This window comes from Microcaecilia unicolor, chromosome 13 (assembly GCF_901765095.1).
Source record: "Microcaecilia unicolor chromosome 13, aMicUni1.1, whole genome shotgun sequence".
NCBI classification, from domain to species: Eukaryota; Metazoa; Chordata; class Amphibia; order Gymnophiona; family Siphonopidae; genus Microcaecilia; species Microcaecilia unicolor.
Window position 1 is genome coordinate 70,542,810 of NC_044043.1, and position 23,720 is coordinate 70,566,529.

Sequence of the window (23,720 nt, forward strand, 5' to 3'; positions counted from 1 at the left end):
GATTAATGAACCAAGGGAAGAAGTGTAGATAGAAAAGAGGAGGGGACCAAGAACAGAACCCTGAGGTACGCCGACAGGCAGAGGGATAGAAGTAGAAGAGGATCCACCAGAGTGAACACTAAAGGTGCGGAGGGAGAGGTAGGAAGAGAACCAGGAAAGGACAGAGCCCTGGAATCCAAGTGAGGACAGGATATCAAGGAGTATGCTGTGATCGACAGTGTCAAAAGCAGCGGAAAGATCAAGAAGAATGAGGATGGAATAGAGACCTCTGGATTTAGCCAGTAATAGGTCATTGGAGACTTTAGTAAGAGCAGTTTCGGTTGAGTGGAGAGGGCGAAAACCAGATTGTAGTGGGTCAAGAATAGACCAGACATATCTCTGTTGTCATCCAGTCCAGCTCCTCAGTATTTTCTATCTGGTGGATGGACACACTTTTTAGCCTCTAGTTCTGAGTGATTAGCTCCTAGGTCAGCTGGTCCCTAGTTGAGCTTTGCGGGTGGCTTCAATCTCCAGAGTCATATCTGGAGGTCTTCAGATCCTGTCTTTCCCTCCTGTCACCTCTCCCCTTTTCCAGCACAATAGCCTAAAAAAAAAAAAAAGAAGAAGAAAGAAAGAAATTTGCTGGAGAGTGTGAGACAGAGTATTAGTCCGGAGCCTTTCTCATCTGTGTTAAGACTTGTGGAGACTGTGAGCTTGGAGGGAGCAGCCATCAGTGGTAAGTCCGACTAAAGTTTGACTCGGAATCTCTTGGAGGGCTGCAAGTACTACTTGGTGCAGGGGACTGCATTGTTCTCATGTAAAATTATAGATCCTGCTTGTTCCAGTTGGGGAGAATGGTGACTGCCGCGGAGGCAGTTAAGCAGTTTTCCTACTGTGGGACCCATCAGCCGATGTTGGGGTGTTGCAGTGCTTGCAAGCCAGGATTCCTGTGGGACGTGGAGGGAAACAGTCGGTGGCAGCATGTATTTGGATTTGGCACTGCATCTGAATATACTGGGAACTTTGGGCTTTCTGACAGGGCTGGTGTGCAGTTTGATTTCTCTACTAGGAGGTGTAGTTTCAAAGCACTTAGATTTCCAAAGTAACCTATGGAACTTTGTAAGTCTAAATGCTTTGAAAATGAGCCTCTCTGCCTCTTTACTGAAGCAGGGACAGCCAGAGTTGCTGCAAGGTGCTTCAGTTTCTTGCTCCGCTGCCCCTCCTGCTCCTAAAAGATCTCATTTAGCCTCATCTGTCCACTCCTGGAGGTCTATGTTTGCTTCTCCCTCCTTATCTGATGTGGCCTCAGTCTATTCAGAGGAGCCGCCTTTGAAGGAGCCATTAGAGGAGGGAGAGATCGCTCCTGAGGAGGGGGATGACCCAAAAGTACTGAGGTTGTTTCATAAAAAGGAGCTCAGTACTCTTATTTCTGAGGCATTTGCAGTGCTTTCCATTGAGGAGCCTTTTGCTTCAGCATCAGGAGTTCCATCTTTGTCGATTAAGAGCTTAGATGTCCTTCTAAAGCCTTCCCAATGCATCCAGACATTTAAGACCTGATTACAGGGTTTCACCAGACGCGGGGCAGAGAGTGGGAAGAGCCTGGCTTGCTGTTGGTTCCGGAGAAGAAAAATAAATTCCAGCTTCCCAGCGTGGACTACCTTGTTACAGTGGTGACTAAGAAGACTGCCTTCCATTGGAAGGGGACATTGCCCTAATTGAGCTACAGGATAGGAAGCTAGAAAGGTTGATAAAACAAGGGACAGTGTGCAGCTTGTTCATGGCTAGAGTATGCCTGAAGTGGCATCAGCAGTCTGCAACACCAGACGGGCGCCATAACACCCAGCTAGAAGCGGGGTTGGCCTACTTGGTGGATGCTATTAATAAATGCTACAGGCTACAGCCCCCAGTACGTCTTTGGCTGTCACTTATCTTGCGACATTGGGCAGTGGATGCAGCGTCAAAGTCACATCTAGTTAAACTGTCCTTCTGGGGCAAGTGGCTGTTTGTAGAAGATCTCAGTAACCTGGTTAAAGAACTGGGGGAAACTAAGCCACAGCGGTTGCCAGAGAATAAACTGATAGCCTCTGGTCATCCATCTTCAGGGGCTCTTGATCTGATTTTAAGACAGCAGATGATACTGGCCTGGTTGACAGCAGTATGATCAGAAGTCCCGCTTTCAGGCATGCCAATCTTCCTTTTGTGCGGACAGGAACTCCTCCTGTCAGCTAGAGTGCCCAATGCCTCCCAAGCTTCGTAATGATGCAAGATTGGTCCACTCCTCTCCTCCGGTGGAAGAACGTTTTCAGGAGTTTTGGGAGGTGTGGGTCAAAATCACATCCAACCAGTGGGTTCTGGATATTCTTAAAGAAGGTTACAAGTTGGAGTTGCTCCTCTGTTCTTGAAGCCTCCTTTTCAAATGGAACCATGGTGGTCAAGGTTCAGGCCACTGTAGATTCCTTGCTGTTGCTCTGGGCCATTGCTCCAGTTCCCCAGGCCAAACAGGGACAAGGCAGATAGTCTGTCTACTTCATTGTCTCAAACAAGGGAAGGTACCTTTTGTCTTGTCTTAGATCTAAACGGTCTAAACCACTGCCTCCAAATGTCCTACTTTCACATGGAAACACTAGGAGCAGTCATAGCCTTGGTTCAAGTGGGAGAATTTCTCACCACCCTCAATCTCAAGGAGGCATACTTGAATATACCAATATGGCTGCTGCATCAAAGGTTTCTACATTTTGTGTTGCTGGGCCATCACTTCCATTTCAGGGCTTTGCCCCCTGTCTCGCCACAGTGCCAAGAACATTTACCAAGGTTATAGTGGTGGTGACGGCCTTTCTTTGGTGCCAGGGAATCGGAGTCATCCATATCTCAACTACTGGCTCATTTGTGCATCGTCCTGTTCAGGCAGCATGGCAGCGATGGACAAAGTTGTCCATCTTCTGCAGTCAGGTTGGATGATCAATTTCGAGAAGAGCAGACTAACTCCATCGCAGATTCTGGAGTATCTGGGCATTCTATTCAACACAGCAAGGAAAAGGATCTTTCTCACTGAACACAGGTGGTTCAACAGATTTCGTTTTCTCTTTAGTCAAGGCAGACCCAGGGTCTGAGACATAGCAATGGCAGTGGCGATAGAAGTGGTGCCATGGGTAAGGGCTCATATGTGGCCATTACAGGTGTCTCTTCTCAGCTGCTGATCCCTTTCTGATCACACAATTGGAGGTGGTGACAACGGATGCTGTCGGATTGGGGAGCTCATTAAAAGTTCCATCTGGCACAGGGCACTTGGACGGAACAGGAGTCTCAGTGGTCGATAAATTGCTTGGAGCTTAGAGCAGTGGGGAATGCCTCATACGATTTCGCTCCCTTTCATGTGGGGACCACAGTTAGTTTTCTCCGACAATGCGAAGAAAATTATGAGGTAAGACCTAATTTCTCCTTATGTATATTCATTGTGGAAATCTTGAAAAACCAGCATTTGTGTCTCTCAAGGACTGTGGTCGCTCACCCCTGTTATAGAAGGTCCCTTTTTATCAGGGCCATTATGCTTGTGAATGGGGATGGAAAGGGAGAGGCAACCATTTTATGCCAGTATAGCGCTGACTGGAGGCGCTGGTGGGACCAAGAGTGGAAGGCATGTGGCTTGTTACACTGTGACTTATGAACTTCCATGTGAGACACCTGAGTATGATTAATGAGCTTAGCTGGTTCTCATTGGTTTTGCTAGGGATGAGGGGTGCTGTGGAGATAATGTTCACAGCTCTCAGGGTGAGGGAGGCCTAGCCACTATTGTACTATTCACGGTACTCAGGGTTTCTAAAGGAGCCACGGTCTGCAGAGTTTGGCAAGAGGGGAATACTTAAAACTGGGGGTATTTGTAAGCAGAGATACATAGTGCTGTAAGACCAAGTTGGGGCAGATTCTGAGTAAGTTATAAAGCCAAAAGTATAGAAAGGGAAATGGGACTTGATATACCACCTTTCTGAGGTTTTTGCAACTACATTCAAAGCGGTTTACATATATTCAGGTACTTATTTTGTACCAGGGGCAATGGAGGGTTAAGTGACTTGCCCAGAGTCACAAGGAGCTGCAGTGGGAATCGAACTCAGTTCCCCAGGATCAAAGTCCATTGCACTAACCACTAGGCTACTCCTCACTCCAGCTACTGGCATGACCTCTGGCATTTCTGCCTGTAATATGATTGAAAATCGCCTTATTCCTGCCCTGCCAGTTCCATGTCTGGTCTATATAGTGCTAGCATTGGTAGAGGAAAAAAAATAAAAATGTGCAGATGGAGATGCTTGATAATAGAAATCATTGCCTTTTTTTTGCTTTGTTATACAAGCTCATAAAACGTGCTATGGAAATATAAACCAGACTGCCTGATTCTGCATTTGTGCACCTTTGTAACAATAATTTTAGTACAAGGCATCTGTCTCTGTCCTTGTATTAGGGATAACGTAAAACAATAATGACATAGAATATACTTTTAATCATTAAGCACTTACCTGCAATCTTGACATCTAAGTTTTCTTATTGTTCAAAATGTTGTCAGCAGACTGGGGGGGGGGGGGGGGGTTCTCTGCCTGTTCTCTTCATTAGATCTCAAAAAAGAGCAGTTTCAAACCTGTTGTCTTCTTCATCGACAGTGTGCTGAAGGCCTTCCGTGTCCCAGACAACTTCCATGCCCAATATCAGGCCCGATCCAGAACCTATGTGTATCGTGTGGTGACAGGGTGCTCTCACCTCTCACAGCTGCCCATTTTTGATAGAAATCTGTGCTGGCTAGTAGGAGAAGGGTAAGGATGCTCATGACAATCTGAACTTCTGTCCCTTAACCATTTCCCCTTTCTTTCTGCCTCTCTTTTCCTACAGCAGTCAAAGGTTCACAGCTCAGCCTGGGGGAACCCCACTGGGTGCTCCCCAGCCAGAGAGAGAGTATATTAGAAGAACCATAAGCCTCTACTGGAGATCAGGGCCGTCGAGACACAGAGCCGGGCCCAGGACAGGGCTGCCACTGCTTTGAATGATATATACTGTATTTATAGGAAGCATGATATCAAGTATGTATAGATAAATAAGTGTGATGTAGGTCAGTGTTTCCCAAGTCCAGTCCTGGAGTAGCCCTTGCCAGTCAGGATTTCAGGATAACCACTGCCTCCGTAGCATGCAATTCTATCTCATGAATATTCATTGTGGATATCCTGAAAACCTGACAGGCTGGGTTGCCTCCAGGATCAGGTTTGGGAACCACTGTATTAATGGCTTGAAGTTGGCAGAGTCCCTGATCATCTTTGCATTCTGCCGCAGGCCTCTGAACATATCTGCCATGCAAGAGGCAGCGCAGTACTTGCTGGGGACCCATGACTTCAGCGCCTACCGATCTGCAAGCTCTGAAAATATCTTTAAATCTCCAATCAAAACACTCGCCCAGCTTGATATAACTCCTGCTTCTGGACACATGTCCCACCATATGCCATGCAGGTAGGAAGTTAAACACCTTTCTGTTCCAGTATAGATGCTTAGGTTAGAAGGCAGATTTTATTTTTTAAGCCTCAGATATTGTGGAGGCAGCGTTGACTTTAAGGTCCTATTATGGTGCTTGATTATTTTTAAAACTGTAGGCTCATTTTTGCATTACTGATTTTCTTCCTCCAAGGGCAAATTTTGTCTCAGCTGTCAGTACTTGTGTTATGAAATCAATTCTTGATTATGTGTCGGCTCCCAAAGGACAAACTATGGATCTTGAGGAAGGCGTAATAAACCAATCAAATGCTTTCATAGCTTGTGCACAAGATCCATTTACTGATGAAAGAGGGTCTTGCACCCATTACTACCTTCAGGATTGAACACTGGTGGAGAAGACAACAAAATGTGTGGCTTCGTACTGTCCGATTAGTAAAATGTCAGTGGGGTTTAGAGAGATCAGGTTACCATAAATGTGTCAAAATCATTTTGGTGACAACTTTCAAGCAATTCTCGTATGTACTTTTTTCAACCCAGCAAAATGTTGGAAAAAAAATGATATATATGGGATTCAGAATGTCTGTTTGTCTTGGGGCAAAATAACTTTCTGAAAATTGAATGAAATGGGAACAAACTTGGCATGAGTGAAAAAAAAATGGTTAAAATACATACCAGGTTCAAAACTAGGCCAGTTTGTACCAGAGTTTCCAGAAAAATAAAGTCCACAGAAAAATGCCCAGTACAATTTCTATGGAGAAGCAGTTTCAGCTTCTGCAGCACAGAAACATTGATATACTGGAATTCAGTGATTATAAAACTGCTTCTTTCAAATTGCTTCTACTCTGTTCTGTATTCTCCCAGTCACAGAGGGATTAGAAATTATTTCACGAAGCATGGTCCACATGCTTTTCCCACCAACTACTATCCCTCACCGCCCCCCCCCCCCCTCCCCCAACTGCTGCTAAATCCCAAATCCCTTCTGGGCTGGGTCTTAGTGTTTCAGATGTCAGTTTTGATTTTCTCTGTTGCAAATTTTACTGTAAAACCTTATGACCTTATAGCTTTCTTATGTGGTTGCTATTAGGGCTATGCAGGATATTCGTATTCGATTTGTTTCGGCCCTGAATAGCGCCCCAAATACATTATTCATATTTGGTCAAATAGTGACTTGAATTCAAATACTAATAATCTGGGGCTGTACTGTGATGGTCCTATTTTCTTTATCATTGTCCAGAAATAGTGGGTTATGTCTGCCAGCCAACAGATGGAGACAGAGAACAATTTCTTGTGCGCCCTGCCTCTGCTCACCAGTATTCTCTGTCTCCAGCAGATGATGATGGACATACCATGCACCTGATTCAGAACTGTTCTGGTGGGGGCTCAGTTTCTCCTCTCAGATCCATTTCATAAATGGTAAAACAGGGAAATGTAGAAGCTGAAAATTATTTTGCTTCAGATAAGTGTGGAGTTTATATATTTAGAACAAAATTAGTGACAGTTGATACTATGGACTTATTCTACGGAAATAGGTCCATTCTATACCCTGGATAATGGAGAACTATATTCCCTCTATATGATGGTCCAGCTAAATTATACTACATTTTATTGAGAGTTTTTTTTAATGTGTATATATATGTATGTTTCTAGTCTCATGAGGTTTTTATTTTGCAATTTTTTGATGGTTTTTATAAAATAGGTACCTTTATGGTAATTTTTAGGTGCCATGTAATAAATTAGCTTCCACAAGGCACAGGCAGTCTGCATAGCCACAGGCTTTACTGTTCTGGTTGTCTCCTCACTGTAAATCTAACTGGACCTAACTGTGGCTTCCCTGCTTCAGTGCTTTACTGAATAATCTTCCCTTTGATGGCTCTCAGGGAGGGCAATTTGTAGAGGACAAAGATGTGAAATCTATCAGATGTTGCTGTGTTCAGCAGTTCACTTAGGAAAGCCGTTTTATGCCTGCAGAATCACCATCAGTGTTATTAATGGGCTGTGCCCTTGGGAGTGGGCTGAGCTAGGGAAAAATATGCCTAAAGGGGGCTGCAGGAATAAACCTTACTCTCCAGGTCTGTGAGGAAACAGTTAAAGGACCGAGTCCTCCAGAGCCGAAGTGATGTTTAGATATCTGCTTTTAATTTGCATATCCAGGAAAGAAAAAAAGCCACCAGTATACATTTGAAGATGCTAACACCTTGCCTTCACAGATATGTGAAGCATTCAGTGCTACTGAGGATTCACATGTCATACCACCTCTCTCCCAAAACATGCCTTACTAACAATTTATCCAAAATTCAATACTGAATATGAGGTGGGGCGGGGTTTTAATTTGCATCCAGCATTTCACTCGTACTAGTAAAAGAGTGGACTGCTGAAATATAATTTCATCCCTTTACTAAATACTGCTTATTACTTCTGTACTGCTATTTGGTGTATGCAGTTCTGTACAATTACACAAAAAAAGACGGTCCTTGCTCCATAAAGCTTTCAGTCTAATCAAGACAATCATACAGGACACGTGAGATGTTGTCAATTAATTTATTAAAAAATGGTTCAAACAAAAGGATTGTGAGTTTTTTCCTTTTATGTTGGTCATGTCCCTAGGCTCAGATTTTTTAGGAGCAGTTAGGGGGGTTAATAAGGGAAGTTCTGGGTAGGGTAGTGGACATCACCCCAGAGGTCTGTCTGTTGAATATGGGGTGTGGGGGGGGCAGCTTTGCTATGTGAAAGAGGACGGACTGCTTACCTTATGTCTGTTAGCGGTTAAAAGTTGTTTTTCCAAAAGAAGTAGAAAAAATTTGGATTTCTCCAGCAGGGACGAGGTGCTGCTGAAATTGTTCAAGATCTATAGAACGCAATATATAATGGCCCTCCAGCCTTGCAAGACTTGCTTGACCTCAGACTCTCCCAAAATTTCCTTGATCCTCTCTACTCCCTCCCCCCCACATCCCCCCAACAACCACTGCATCCATTGTGAGGCTACCTACTGATGCCTGAAACAATTATTACTTTTCTTTCATCCCTAGAGATATCTGCTTGCCCCGCTCTATGATTTGCTTAGGTTGGTTTGGCACTATAGGATATAAAGACTTAAAATAGATACACCTTTTTTTCACTCCCTCTACTCCTTTCCTTCTGTAAACTATAGTGAAAGCATGAGAGAAATCCATTTTCTTCTTAAGTGGCTTTATAAAAAGATCTCGAGAGTCTGCCTTTCATACTGTTCACTTCTGTCTTTCCTCTGCAACAGAAGTAACCTTCTGGAAGAGTAAATCTTCACTCTCCAGGCAAGAAAAACTCTGGCTACTAAATAACTATTAGACATAATAAATGTGTATTCAAATTTCAAAGAAGCCAATCAGTAATTATTGAAATAGTAACGAATAAACTCCCAATACAGTATAATATGTAGCAAATAAAAACAGAGTTTTCCCTGGGAGCTGTCAATATGTCCACCTGCTAGTGTAGGCACATTGAGGCTCGTCATCCTTAGTTCTGTTTCCTGTTATATACTTAGTTATTCCTTCCTTCATTATCTTAATTATAATTACCCTTCCTACCTGTTGAATATTCATCTTTCCAGAATATTCTGTTTCCTGTTATGAATCAAATTCTATCATTTATTCTCTTAATATATTGGCAGTTAGGGCCTATCATGCATATAAGCATAAGTTTTTATTTGATATGAGTTGACCTAATGTCCTTGGTATGTCCAGTCATCCTATTACCCCCCCCCCCCCCCCTCTGGTTTAACCTACACCCCTTACTTCTCCCTCTGATTGTTTATCTGGATACAGCAGGTGGCCTTAGTCATAGGAGTCTCTGGCTCTTGGAAGCTTCTGACCAGCAACTTATCACAAGTCAACACAGGCCAAAATGTCAAACCACAAATTTCTACAGCCTCAGAAAGGTATTTACCAGAAAAAGCAGATTTATAATTCTCTTGTAACTCTTAAGTCTGCTTTCAGCTCAAGGAGAGCAAAACAGCTTATAATAAAACTAGAAATATGTATGGCTTGCACATTTTCATGGCCCTTATGCTATACAATAGTGTGTACGAAATAATTCAGCTTTTCCTTTCCTTAATGTCCTTTCCATTACTCACCATCATCTGAGCTGGGTTTCTGTCTCAAATCGACCGTTGTCTTTTAAAAGGGTAGGCCACCACATCTGCGCCCTTCATCAGGCCTTCTGTTGCTAAGCAACAGTGAAGGTGCCATCAGAGTCCAATCTGTCCACAGGACTCCTGGCCTGTAAGCCAGCAGGCTAAGGCCACATCCTGTTCCCCATAATTTATTCATCAGAAGGGCTGTTTCTTCACCTGCTCCCCTGAAGCAGTGTTATTAATTCACTTGACAATAAGTCACTGCCATGTTACCGCTTCCTTTGCCATTCAGCTTCTCTTTTTTTGTATTTGGGTAATAAAAGGCAGTTAACACATTGATCTAAGACCCTTGTTAAAGACCAGAGATAAGGGTCAGAGTAGGTTGGAGGAAAATCAGGACTGGGTTGTCTGAAATGAATGGATTTGTTTGACGTCCACAGGGAAATCAGAATTCAGGCACAGCAAGGAGGCTAATGTGAGAGCTGGTGGCTTAGTGGATTACCATGGAGACGAAGGAATTCAGAGCTTTCCACTTTTGGAGTGTGGTTATTTATTTATTTATTTATGTGTTATCATTTGTATCCCACACTTTCCCACCTATTTGAAGGCTCAATGTGGCTTACAAAGTACTGTAAGGCGATCGCCAAAACCGGTATGAACAAATACAGAGTGATGTTGTGGAAGAATAAAGATCATGTGTTACATACACAGTAGGGAATCGTAAGGAGGAAGAGTTAAATTATGTCCATTACAAGCTTTGGATCCGTTGTGTTGCAGGGTTCGGGCATTTAAGTTGGGTCAGTAGGATATGCCTTTTTGAGCAGGTAAGTTTTTAGTGATTTCCGGAAGTTTAGGTGGTCAAACGTTGTTTTCACTGCGTTTGGTAATGCGTTCCAGAGTTATTGGACTGACTGTTCACTTGTCCTTTAGATTGTAAGCTCTTTGAGCAGGGACTGTCCTTCTATGTTAAATTGTACAGCGCTGCGTAACCCTAGTAGCGCTTTAGAAATGTTAAGTAGTAGTAGTAGTAGAGTTGAGTGCCTATATAGGAAAAGTTGGATGCATAAGTTGATTTATATTTGAGTCCTTTGCAGCTTGGGTAGTGGAGGTTTAGATATGTTCGTGTTGAACCTGTTGTGTTTCTGGCTGGCAGGTCTATGAGGTCTGTCATGTATCCCGGGACTTCGCCGTAGATAATACTTATGAATCAGGGTGCAGATTTTGAACGCGATACGTTCTTTGTTAAAACCGGCCCAATTTGGTAGTAACCAAAAATTGTTATGAACTCATGGCACTCAGGTTGCTTCTATAAAGGATTGGCAGATTTTTAAAAAAATTCTTTCCAGCTCGATAGATGTTGAAAAGGAATTATTTAAATCCTTTTTGATTGATCGCAAATTTCAAATGATTCAAAATTCCTCTAGATCAGAGGAGCTTTCTGTGAAATCAGGTCTACCACAAGGTTCTTCTTTTTCTGCTCTTTTGTTCAGTTTATTCATGTTCCCTGGCTAGTTTGAGTGTTGGTTATCGTTTATATGCAGATGATCTTCAGTTTTATTTTTCCGTACCATCTCAAACTGAAGAAGGAACTAAACCAGTGGCTTAGCCACAGGTGGGCCTGGGTGGGCCAGGGCCCATCCACTTAAGGCTCAGGCCCACCCAACAGCAGCACATATTTAGTGCTAGCTAGTGGGGATCCCAAGCTCCGCCAGCTGAAGACCTCCCCCTGATGGTGCTAAAAACACTGCTCTCCACTTCAGCAGTCTAAGCTTTCTAAGCTGCTGATACTGCACTCATTGCATTGTGTGTGTGTGTGGGGGGGGGGGGGGGGGGAGAGAGGAGAACACTTGGTGCCCATCCACTTCTTGACTAGGCCCACCCAAAATCTGCTGTCTGGCTACGCCCCTGAACTAAACTGATTGAATTGTGTCTTAGAACAGTACAAGCCTGGATGACTGCTAATTGTCTTTCTTTGAATATTGAAAAAAAAATATTATAGCTGTCTCATTCAGGAAACAAAATGTCCATGATCAAGTTTTCAGTTTGAAATGCATCTCTTCCTATTTTGAATTCAGTGAAAAGTTTAGAGGTTATTGTGGATTCTGCTTTATCATTTAAGCAACAAACTGCTGCTGTTATTAAGACTGCATTTTTTTTTTAAAGTACGATTAGTTACAAGACTTAAAAGTTTAGTTTCTGCAGACAATTTTTGTTCTGTGGTGCAGAGTTTTGTTTTCCCTCATTTGGACTACAGAAATGCCCTCTTTTGTGGTCTTCCACAAATGTCTTTGAGGGCTTTACAGGTGGCCCAAAATTCTGCCGTTCGGGTGATTGGAGGTATGGGTAGGGTCGATCATGAAACCCACAACTTATTAAGCTTCATTGGCTTCCCATGGTTTGGCATATTAAGTTTAAAATGTTGATGATAGTTTATAAGGCCTTACATAATAATTCCCCTTTGGTCATTGCGCAAAGTTTGAAAGTTTATTGCCCTTCAGAAGATTTAAGATTACAAGGCCCGTGTTTTTTGGAGGTTCCCTCTTTTTGGCAAGTCCGTCTGGAGGAAGATCGTTCCCGTATATTCTTTAGTTGAGCCAACTATGTGGAACACTATTCCTCTGGAAACGCGTCAAATTACAATACCTCATTATTAATGTTTAAAAAAACACTTAAAAATCTGTTCTGTGAGGCATTTCATTGAATTTGAAGTCGGTTATTTAAAGGATTCTGCTTTCTTTCTCAATTTTATGAGTTGCTCTGTGTCATATGTATTTTTTGTTATGTTTGTTTTATTTTTGAGTAATGTTTTACTTTTTATGAATGTAAGTTGTAACCTGCTTAGATGTATTGGATAAGCGGGATATCAATTTGATAAATAAATAAAATTATACATAAGGGGTTGAGATTTGTCTATGTCTGGGGCAAATAACTAAAAGAATATGGCCAAATTCAGTTTAGGGGAAAAACCCTATGAAAATACATATTAAATTTAAAAATAGGTCACATCATATTGGGGCTTCCAAAGAAATAAGCCATGGGAGAAGCAGTTCCAACTTCTACAGCATAAAAAAATTTGATGTACTGAAACACAGCAATTTGGAACTTGCTTCTTTCCAACTGCCTTTCCCTTCTGCTCTACTTTCTCGGATACAGACGCACAACACAGACAGACACACACACACACTCAGAAGGATGGCAAATAATTCTGTGAAACATGTCCTACATGCTTTCCCCACTTTGCACCTCCTGCCAGTGCTACCACAACCCTATCCCTGTGTATTTAATTTTCTTTGTTGTAAATTCTACTGTGAAATATAATGACTGAATGATGCAGCTTTTTTAGTTGTCCACTATCCACTAATAACGTTTGTCATGGGACTTTGACATCCTGTTATTAAATTGTAAAACCTGTCCTTCGAAACCTGTTGCCACTGATGATGTTTAATGGTTTGATATATTACATAAAAACATAAGAATAGGTCCATCTAGCCCAGTATCCTGCTTCCAACAGTAGCCAATCCAAGTCACAAGTATCTGTCTGGCAGAAACCCGATTATATTTTGTTATTTTGTTATTTTTGTTACATTTGTACCCTGTGCTTTCCCACTCTTGGCAGGCTCAATGTGGCTTACATATACAGGTACTTATTTGATTAGTAGACCAGAGAAAAAGGAGGATAGAAAACACACATCCTCCCCTTTATCAAAATCGAGACTAGGAATAGGGATAAATTCTCTTGACATTATTGCTGATATTTTATAGATTTTGTTATTAAATAAAAAAACAAGCCCAAGGCAAACGATTGATGTTATAGTATAAGCTTTGACCTGAAATAGCTGGGTGCTGTAAGAGGTCTTATACCTTTTTTTCTGATGCCATTTTGTCCTTTTCCAAAAATGAGAAGTAATAAGTAAAAAATATAAATTGTATATCATGAAGGTTTTTTTAGAATCTGCCACATAGTACATTTCTCCCTGTTCCTATTCTAGAAACCCAATTAGTAGCAACATTCCATGCTACCAATCCCGGGGCAAGCAGTGGCTTCCCCATGCCTGTCTCAATAGCAGACTATGGACGTTTCCTCCAGGAACTTGTCCAAACCTTTTTTAAATCCAGATATACTAACCGTTGTTACCACATCCTCCGGCAACGAGTTATAGAGCTTAACTACTTATTGAGTGAAAAAAATATTTCCTCCTATTTGTTTTAAAAGTATTTCCATGTAACTTCCTTGAGTGTCCCCTAGTCTTTGTATTTTTGGAATGAGTAAAAAATCGATTAACTTCTACTCATTCTACACCACTCAGGATTTTATAGACCTCAGTCATAGCTCCCCTCAGCCGTCTCTTTTCCAAGCTGAAGAGCCCTAACCTGAGAGCACTTCCATCCCCTTTATCATTTTGGTTGCTCTTCTTTGAACCTTTTCACACTAGGTTTCATTTTATTATTTTCAAACCCACAGAACACTTGGTTGCCATTGCTTTCAAACCATAGCATCACCTCTCTCTTCCAGATCAAAAACACACACAGAGAAAACATAGATCCACACATACACACATTCCATGAGCTATGCTATGCCTACTTTCACTGCTTGTTTTATTATAACATCATCTAGAGTAGGTCACTGAATAACTGAGTAACATACAGTTTTATTAGAGTGATTAGGGTGGTGGGTGGAGGAACATGGAAGTCAGGGTTCACACCTTGCTTCTTCCACCGATGCTTCCTGTGTCTTTGGGCAACTCATTGCACACTGAAGTTCTCCATTTAGAGTTGATAGGTCTACATTCCACCTTCACAACACTTTAACAACCTTATGGTTGGGCTCAACAGAAGAAAAAAAATCAACTTCATATAAGACAGTTGTGTATATTTGAAGCTTACTATACCATTCTCAGAACATTTACTAGTCAGATAAGCATGTGTGTACTTTGAAATCTGTAATGAAGTATTTCTGGCTTTGTCATACATACTCCATTGTTATTGTGTGATCAGGAATGGCATTACTCCTTTTGAACTGGAACTCTTTAACGCTAAAGGGATACTGGCAGGGCTGGAGAAATGGGGATTTGGAAATGTCTAAAAGATGGATCTAGTCTTTGGAGAACTACTTGGTTTCACTTGTTTAGTTTTGCATTGCTTTCCTTTAAATTGTCCAGTGAATGTGAAAGCCACAGCAGCAGGAAAATACATAGGGAAGTAGCAGAGACTGCCCCCAACTCACCAGGAACTGGCTCAGCTGTATGGGCTCCGCTCTCAAGACAAATCCCTCCTTTCAGTACCCTTCACCACCACCGCCAACTCCAGGCTCCGCCCTTTCTGCCTCGCCTCACCCCATGCTTGGAACAAACTCCCTGAGCCCATACGCCAGGCCCCCTCCCTGCCCATCTTCAAATCATTTCTCAAAGCCCACCTCTTCAATGTCGCCTTCGGCACATAACCACTACACCTCTACTCAGGAAAGCTAGACTACCCCAACTTGACATTTCGTCTTTTAGATTGTAAGCTCCTTTGAGCAGGGACCGTCCTTCTTTGTTAATTTGTACAGCGCTGCGTAACCCTAGTAGCGCTCTAGAAATGTTAAGTAGTAGTAGTACTAGTATGGGCCAGTCCTGTTGCTTTGGTTTACATCTGACGCAAAAGCCAGCCATGTTCAAATTCCCGTTTATCCAGCCCTGAAGGTGACCCATTTATCCATGTAAACACATCTGGACCAGCCTCATTGTCTGTTTTGCCCAGCTTCAATCTCTGTAGATTGGAGGGTGCTCCGGAAGATATGTAGTGTGTGGAATGCATTGTGCATAAAGGTGTCTTTGTTCTCTAGAAGAGCCTTGTCATTCCCCCACTCCCACCCCCTTCACCTCCTAGTGTGTATTTCATTACTCTGCATACTGCTGTGGAGATTCAGGTCAGGCTGTATGAACTCAGGAGTACAGTAATGTCCATATGTCTTCATCCTCTCTCAGTTGCCAATAGTGGGTTTTTCCCTTGATTGGGCCACCTACTGAAGCATGCACGCAGCTGTTGAGTTATAAGCTTTTCCTGCTTTGCACTTTCTTTAACATAATCCAAATGTTTGTAATTTATAACTGTAGAAGCTTCTCTGACTGTATTTTGGATCTCAGCTCGGGAGAAGGGGGGGGCTGTTAACCAAAACATCTGGATTATATATTTAATTATTGGATGACTCTGAAAGCAGGCAAAGGATGGCTGAACCCATAAGTCACCACCCCGTAAAACTGTGAGCCAGCAGGCTTTTGCACACTTCATTCATGGTGCATTTTGGTACTTGCAGGGGCAAATTCAAATGGAAGAAGCAGGACTACACATCCCACAAAGCACCGGGGTTGTGTTCAAAACTCAAAGCTGACCATCATGACAGCCCAAGTGAAAGGTGTTGCCCAGCCATCATTACTGCTGCTGGGGCCTGGGCATAGTGCAGTCCGTGAGGGCCATATTAGGAGTGATATAGAAGTTGTATTTGGTTTAGGGCCCCCTCCCCTTCAATTCATGTTCCTTACCTTCTGTAGCTTGAAACCATGAATTGCTTTTGTGTATTTACAAAAAGTATGATCAAAAGTTTTTTTTTTTAAGTACCATAATGCATATGATAAGGGGTTCTAAACCCAATAGAAATTTCCCATTTCTGGACACAGTCAGGGAGTTTGCTCAAGTACCCACAGGACCCACAGAGCTGGCTCCTGTACCATAACGGTTCAGTATGAGCTGTAATGTAATCTGTTTCCACATGCCTTTCTCCAGCAAAGCCCACACTCAATGTGTTATAATACAAAAACATAAATACCAAGCGGTCGATATTCAAACAGCCGCTAACTGGTTAAATCACTTGTTCAAGGCTATCTGCTCATTTTCAGCAGCACTTAAGCGGTTATCGCAGCTGGAAATTAGCAGTTAGTGCCTAAGTGAAAGCCAGCTGTTTTGGGGGTGGAGTTGGCACTTGGGACGGTTAAGTGCCGATGCTCAGCACTTAACCAATCAGGGTAACGGTGTAAAACACAGTCCTATTTTTATGCAGCAACCCATGGCTGGTTAAGTTCTGAATATTAATTTACTCAGCTATGTGTTAGCCGGCACCGCATAAACTGGATACTCGGTGCCAAAGCACAGACATAGCCTGGCATTGAATATCCAGGAATAACACCAGCAGCGACCAGCAAAATGCTCACCGCCACCAGCTAAATATTTACCCCTGAGAATATAAGTAATCAATTAGAGAATAATAAAGTATAAATACAACATAATAAAAAACCCCTCCCAGTCTAGTCCTTCCTCTGATCTCGCTAGGGAGCTGGACCAGACTGTGCAACAAAACTAAAACAAGGACCTCGAAATTGTACTCCCTCTGGAAATCCACATATTAATAATACAAAGCAGCGTTTCATTTCCGAAACTTCAGTATTGGAACTAGAGATGCATCTTTTCAGGCCTGGTTTACGGTGCCCAGCCTGAAGATAGACAAGGCAGAACTACAAATCCCAAGATGAACCATGAAATATTGGGTCTGGTCTCACTCGTGTGAAGGTTCTGCTATTATCCACATTACCAAGGATTATCTTAGAACAATTGTCAGAAAGCTATTCAGTGTGACATCAGAAAAAAACAGAATTAGCAGTCTTGTGCGACTGAGCTGTAGAAAATTCATCTTTCATGGCAGCAGTGAGTGGGAAGAAGGGCTGATTTCACACTTGACATTTTTATGGGGATATTTTCCATCAGCTAAGCAAGCAGTTCTTTCTGTTTCCCAGATGATGTTTGCCAGCCACTTACATGACCAGGTGATCAACAGGAGTTTAGTATCAGTCCCTTGGAATTCTCTCCTTTTCCTCAAGAAACAATCCACACCCCCCCCCCCCCCAAAAAAAAAAACAAAAAAAAACCTTATTTCTTTTTTGATGGCAGTTCCCAGAATGTGCAATTCTCAGTGAAGTTCCTGCTGTTCCTTTTCATAAGGCTTCAAATGCAAACCAGATGCTTCATGTGCTGTATTCCTATATCAGTTTCAGTAGCATGAGGTAGGCAGCAGTAGAGGCAGAGAAGCAGCGAAAATGAAAGGCACCAGCTATGTAGAAGGTATCTGCCTCCCCCATGGAAGGAACTAAAGTGCACTCCTGAACAGAAAGCTGCAGCACATTGTTCACGATTCCTCACCTCCCAGCATTAGTATTCTATCTTAGGAATGAGGGGTGGCTTAAAAGGGGAAAACATAGTAACATAGTAGATGACAGCAGAAAAAGACCTGCACGGTCCATCTAGTCTGCCCACGATAAACTCATATGTGTATACCTTACCTCGATTTGTACCTGTCTTTTTCAGGGCACAGACCGTATAAGTCTGTCCAGCAGTATTTCCCGCCTCACATCACCGGCTCTGGCACAGACCCCGTATAAGTCTGCCCTCCCCTATCCTAGCCTCTCAACCACCAACCCCTCTTCCCCCCGCTACCCAATTTCAGCTAAGCTTCTGTGGATCCATTCCTTCTGCACAGGATTCCTTTATGCCTATCCCACGCATGTTTGAATTCCGTTACCGTTTTCATGTCCACCACCTCCCGCGGGAGGGCATTCCAAGCGTTCACCACCCTCTCCGTGAAGAAATACTTCCTGACATCTTTCCTGAGTCTGCCCCCCTTCAATCTCATTTCATGTCCTCTCGTTCTACCGCCTTCCCATCTCCGGAAAAGATTCGTTTGCGGATTAATACCTTTCAAATATTTGAACGTCTGTATCATATCCACCCCTGTTCCTCCTTTCCTCCAGAGTATACATGTTCAGGTCGGGATGGGATGTGATATACCATCGTGCTTTGGTTACAATCAAATTAGTTAATATATTATATTCAGGTACTTATTTTGTACCTGGGGTGATGGAGGGTTAAGTGACTTGCCCAGAGTCACAAGGAGCTGCAGTGGGAATTGAACCCGGCTCCCCTGCTTCTCAGGCTGCTGCACTAACCATTAGGCCATTCACAATCATTCTTTAAGAAAGACCCTGGGCCATATCATTTATTTTTTGTATTTATTGATTTAATGGTATTTATATCCTACATTATCCAAAATAAGATTATTAGTTCAATGTGGCTAACATACAATTAAAGTATTACAATGAAAAGAATATTAATGAATATGTGGAAGTTATAGGAGCACTCATTATATGTAAATAGAATTAGTTATCTTGTAATAGAAACTTTTTAAAAAGGAAATTTTCAGGAATTTGTGGAAGACCAGATCATTATTGATGAGTCTTATTTCCTTTGGGATGGAGCCCTGCTATTTAGAACCAAGATGAGAAAAGCAATGACTTGTATTTTATTTATTTAATACATTTATACCCCACATTTTCCCACTAGTTGTAGGCTCAATGTAGCTTACATGTAACCGTAGGGTAGGCTACAGTTCAGAAAGTATAAGTGAACAATGAAATAGTAGGTTATTAAGCGTATAGGTATCATATAAAACAACAGAGATAACAAAAGATATTACAGGGTAACACAAGATAATAAGGTCCATGGATTTTGCTGAAAACTGGAAAAATTCAGATTAGGTTGATTAAGATTCATTTTTGAAGGTTGTAAAGTGGAGGTTGAGATATCCGGCGTTCACAGCTCCTCTTTGCCACTGATACTGTGAGAACTTGGATAAGTCACTGTGGAGATAATAAGGACATTAAAATGATAAGCTCTGAGCTAGTATTGTATAAGCTTCTGAGCGCCTAGATTCTGTTACAGAATACTAGGATAAACTGGCAGCAATGCACCTACATTTAGGCATGAGCACGTATACCATCTCTGTAGCGCCATCAAAAAGTAAAAAGACCAGGGGACACTCCAGGAAGTTACATGGAAATCCTTTAAAGACAAATTAGAGGAAATATTTTTTCACTCAAAGAATAGTTAAGCTCTGGAACTCGCTGCCGGAGGAAGTGGTAACAACGGTTAGCGCATCTGGGTTTAAAAAGGTTTGGACAAGTTTCTGGAGGAAAAGTCCATAGTCTGTTATTGAGATGGACATGGAGGAAGCCACTGCTTGCCTCAGGATTGGTAGCGTGGAATGTTGCTACTCCTTGGGATTCCGGAATCTCGCTACTCTTTGGGGTTCTGGAATGTTGCTACTAATTGGGTTTCTGCCAGGTACTTGTGACCTGGATTGGCCACGGTTGGAAGCAGGATACTGGGCTAGATGGGACCATTGGTCTGACCCAGTATGGCTGTTCTTACATTTTTAATTAAGTTACGTGCCAGAACAGCCAATTGTGCGTCTAACTGCATCCACTCTCTATAGAATGAGGAGCGTGTGACAGAGGATGAAAACAAAGCTTTGGATGCTTCATCTCAAAAGGGCAGTGAAAGAAACACAGAGCCTTGCAATTTGTAAATTAGCATGTAATTCCAAAACTTTGTACACAGTAATTTTTTGGACCATTGGGGGAGTGGTCCGATATGCAAAGAAGAGAAGATATGAATATCGGACCACTCCCCTGATGCAGATCATAGACCATGTCAGCAGTTCATCTGAATATACAAACTACTGTTTCAATGAACATTAATGTAGAGAGAGTGCATATTCTCTATTGGGATATTATTAAAGTGTTAAGTAAAGTAAAAAGATCAAGAAAACTATCCAAAATTACATATAAAAAATGGACCAATGACAAAAATGGTTGAGTGGTAAGTTTACAATCAATTTATGACTCGCCTGAAATAAGTCACCTCCATTGGTCCAAAAAATGATTGTGTACAAAGCTTTGGAATTACATGCTAATTTACAAATTGCTGGGATTGGTTGATTGTTTATAGTTCCCCATGATCAAGTTTTGAACCCGCCAAAAGGATTGAAGAAGCACAGAGCAGCAGTGGAAACCCTAACCACCTTTCTGGGCAGACTAGATGGGCCATGTTGGTTTGTATCTGCTGCCCTTCACTATGTTACTATGGGGGTAAATTTTTAACTGGGTCTCACAAGTTAGGTATCTAGGTACAGTGCGCTGAGCGCTAATTCTGAAACAGCCTCTGGGCACCAAGATTCCATCCCCTTATTTTCTAACTCCTCTTACTCTCTTACCTATCTATATGTTCCATCTTTGCTTTTACCCTAAGCTGTCTGTTAAAATGTTCTATTATGTATTGTGTTGACATTGCATGTAGTATACTATGCCGTACTTTGTACTGTTATTTTAATACTTTTACTGCTGTAATTGTCTACTGCTTATGGTTGATTTATTCTTACTGTACACCGCCTTGAGTAAGCAGTAAATAAATCCTAATAAATAAAAATACAAAACTTATAGAACACTGACATTGCATTTACACACCTATGTTTAAGCGCAACCAATTATGCCATGTAACAGGCGCAAATGAATGTGCCTAAATGTGGCACTTTATTTATTTATTTATTTACAGCACTTGATATATCGCAGCGGAGCCATCCTTGGTGACTATGCGGTTAACAACTCAAACAACAACAAAACAAAATAGCTAGAAACTGAAACAGGGGTGTGGAAAAGGTAGAAGGGAATTAGGAGATAGAGAGGCCAAAAGCCTCAGAGAAAAGAAAAGTTTTGAGAAAAACCTTGATGGTTAGTAAGGAAGTCTTGAGAGAGAGAGGGAGGGAGTTCCAAAGTTTGGGGCCAAGGTAACTGAAGGCAGTTTCACGGGAAATGGTAAGGTGTAAGGAAGAAAGTTGTGGAAGGGCATAGGAAGTTGTCAGAAGATCAAAGGGAGCAGGAGGGTATAGGAATGAGTAACTTATATAATATAGGCTGGAGCAGGAGAGGTGTGACCTTTAAACACAATGACCAAAAGCTTGAATTTAATACGAAAGGAAATAGGAAGCCAGTGCTCGGTGTCACGTGTATAAATGTTGGCTCCTCCCCTGTGAATGTCCCCATGGATTTACACGTTAAGCGAGTTGCACATATCATAGAATAGCATTGAGCGTGTACCTCAGGCTTAAGTGTGCATTTGTAACTTACCTGTATCGGTGCTAGTATTCTATAAGATAAGTGCACACATGCCCCTGGATTCTGTAAAAGTCGCCCAAGATTGGGCACAGATCCCAGATCAACACCCAAAATAATTAGTTAATGGGCTCCAATGATTTAATTATTGGAGCTAATGAGCACTTAATTGGCATTAATTATGATTTGGGCACCAATCTGGCTACACGCTATTCTGTAACAATGGGTCTCTAAATTGCTTTATGTACAACTCTAAAGGGGCATGGCCATGGGAGGGGTCATAGGTGGGTCAGGGATGTTCACAAAAGATTGTGCAGTGCATAGGCGTAGTTTGACTGTTTCATTTGGGGGGGCAAAGAATGGGTGGAGCATATTAGCATATCATTTGCATATATATATATGCAAATGAATATGCTAATATGGAGGAAGGAAATGGAATTTACAGGCAAAATATCACAGATGCACATTTCAAAAAGCTGACATTTCAATTAATAAATTATGAATAAAATACTTTTATTTACCTTTGTTGTCTGATCATTTAGTTTTTCTATTCGCTTTGATCCCAGTGTCTTCTGTTTTATGCAGTGTCTTCTTTCCAGTAGGCTTCCCTCTGCTCCCCACCCTCCCAGTCCCATCCATCGCTTGCTCCTTCCCTCTGCTTCCCACCCCTCCCAGTCCCATCCATCTTCTGTTCCTTCCCTCTGCTCCCCACCCCTCCCAGTCCCATCCATCTTCTGTTCCTTCCCTCTGCTGTGCCTGACCTCTCCCAATCCCATCCATCTCCTGGTCCATCCCTCTGCTCCCCACCCCTCCCAGTCCCATCCATCTCTTGCTCCTTCCCTCTGCTCCCCACCCCTCCCAGTCCCATCCATCTCTTGCTCCTTCCCTCTGCTCCCCACCCCTCCCAGTCCCAACCATCTCTTGCTCCTTCCTTCCCTCTGCTCCCCACCCCTCCCAGTCCCAACCATCTCTTGCTCCTTCCCTCTTCTCCCCACCCCTTCCAGTCCCATCCATCTCTTGCTCCTTCCCTCTGCTCCCCACCCATCTCTTGCTCCTTCCCTCTGCTCCCCACCCCTCCCAGTCCCATCCATCTTCTGTTCCTTCCCTCTGCTCCCCACCCCTCCCAGTCCCATCCATCTCCTGCTCCTTCCCTCTGCTTCCCACCCCTCCCAGTCCCATCCATCTTCCATCTTCCCTCTGCTCCCCCCCCCCCCCCCCCCGCGAGGTCCAAGATGGTGACTCCGTTTACCCCCTCTCTTCCTCCGTCCGGTGCAGGCAACAGTCTTCAGCTTTTTCAGCGTTCCTGGCAGCGGTAGCGATGTACACGCTGCCTTCGGTCTGCCCCGGAAGCCTTCTCTTCAAGTTCCTGTTCCCACCTATGCGGGAACAGGAATTTAAAGAGAAGGTTTCGGGGCAGAGCCAAAGGCAGCGTGTAAAACGCTACCGCTGCCAGGAACACTGGAAAAGACTGCTGCCTGCGCCGCGGAGGAAGGGAGGAAGAGAGAGGGGTAGACGGACATGCTCCTCTCCGTCCACTTGGCTTCCCTGCCCTCGCTGTCTGCGTCCCGCCCGAAAGGAAATGACGTCAGAGGAAGGCGGGACGCAGACAGAGAGGGCAGGGAAGCCAAGCGCACGGAGAGGAGCGCGTGCCTGCATGTGTTTGTTTTTTTTTTTTAACTAATGGCGCGACGGCGCCTCGCGTCGTTTGGGGGGGCATTGCCCCCCCTCGCCCCCCCCAGTCTACGCCTATGGTGCAGTGTTACAGAATAGCAGGGATTCACGCTAAATTTGTATGCCACAATTTACACCAAGTTTTAACTTGAACGAGTTTGGTGCTCAGTGCTATTCTAGAAAGAGTGGTAATCCTGAAATGCCCTTTATATTTTATTTATTTATTTAATAAAACTTGATATACTGCCATGGCCTAACCAAATAGGCATAAAGCAGTTAACTGAAAATCTAAAAACAATAACAGTATACATCAAATATATGCAATAAAAAAACAAAGTCTTAAACAAAACAAATTGCATCGTGAAGTAGAAGGGAAGGTTAAAGTGAATAGATGGATCTTCATGGGCTCGTTTAAAGGTCTGTAGAGAGGGTTGATTATGGATACTTGATGGAAGATTGTTCCAGAGTTTGGGACCAAGATAACTGAAAGTTGTTAGCCAGAGTTGTGTGGGAGAGGGAAGGGAAGG

General features: G+C 42.8%; 1 protein-coding gene across 3 annotated transcripts in view; it reads left to right on the forward strand.

Moving 5' to 3' along the window:
• The window catches only part of PUSL1 (pseudouridine synthase like 1), a 91,594-nt gene that overhangs the window by 48,185 nt on the left and 19,689 nt on the right, over positions 1 to 23,720 (forward strand). For 2 of the 3 annotated variants that reach the window (XM_030222640.1, XM_030222638.1), the window contains exons 4-5: positions 4,629 to 4,778; positions 5,290 to 5,463. In XM_030222640.1, coding sequence (XP_030078500.1) covers positions 4,629 to 4,778; positions 5,290 to 5,463 — 324 coding nt within the window. The remainder of the gene's footprint in view (positions 1 to 4,628; positions 4,779 to 5,289; positions 5,464 to 23,720) is intronic. The other variant, XM_030222641.1, reaches the window with a different exon arrangement.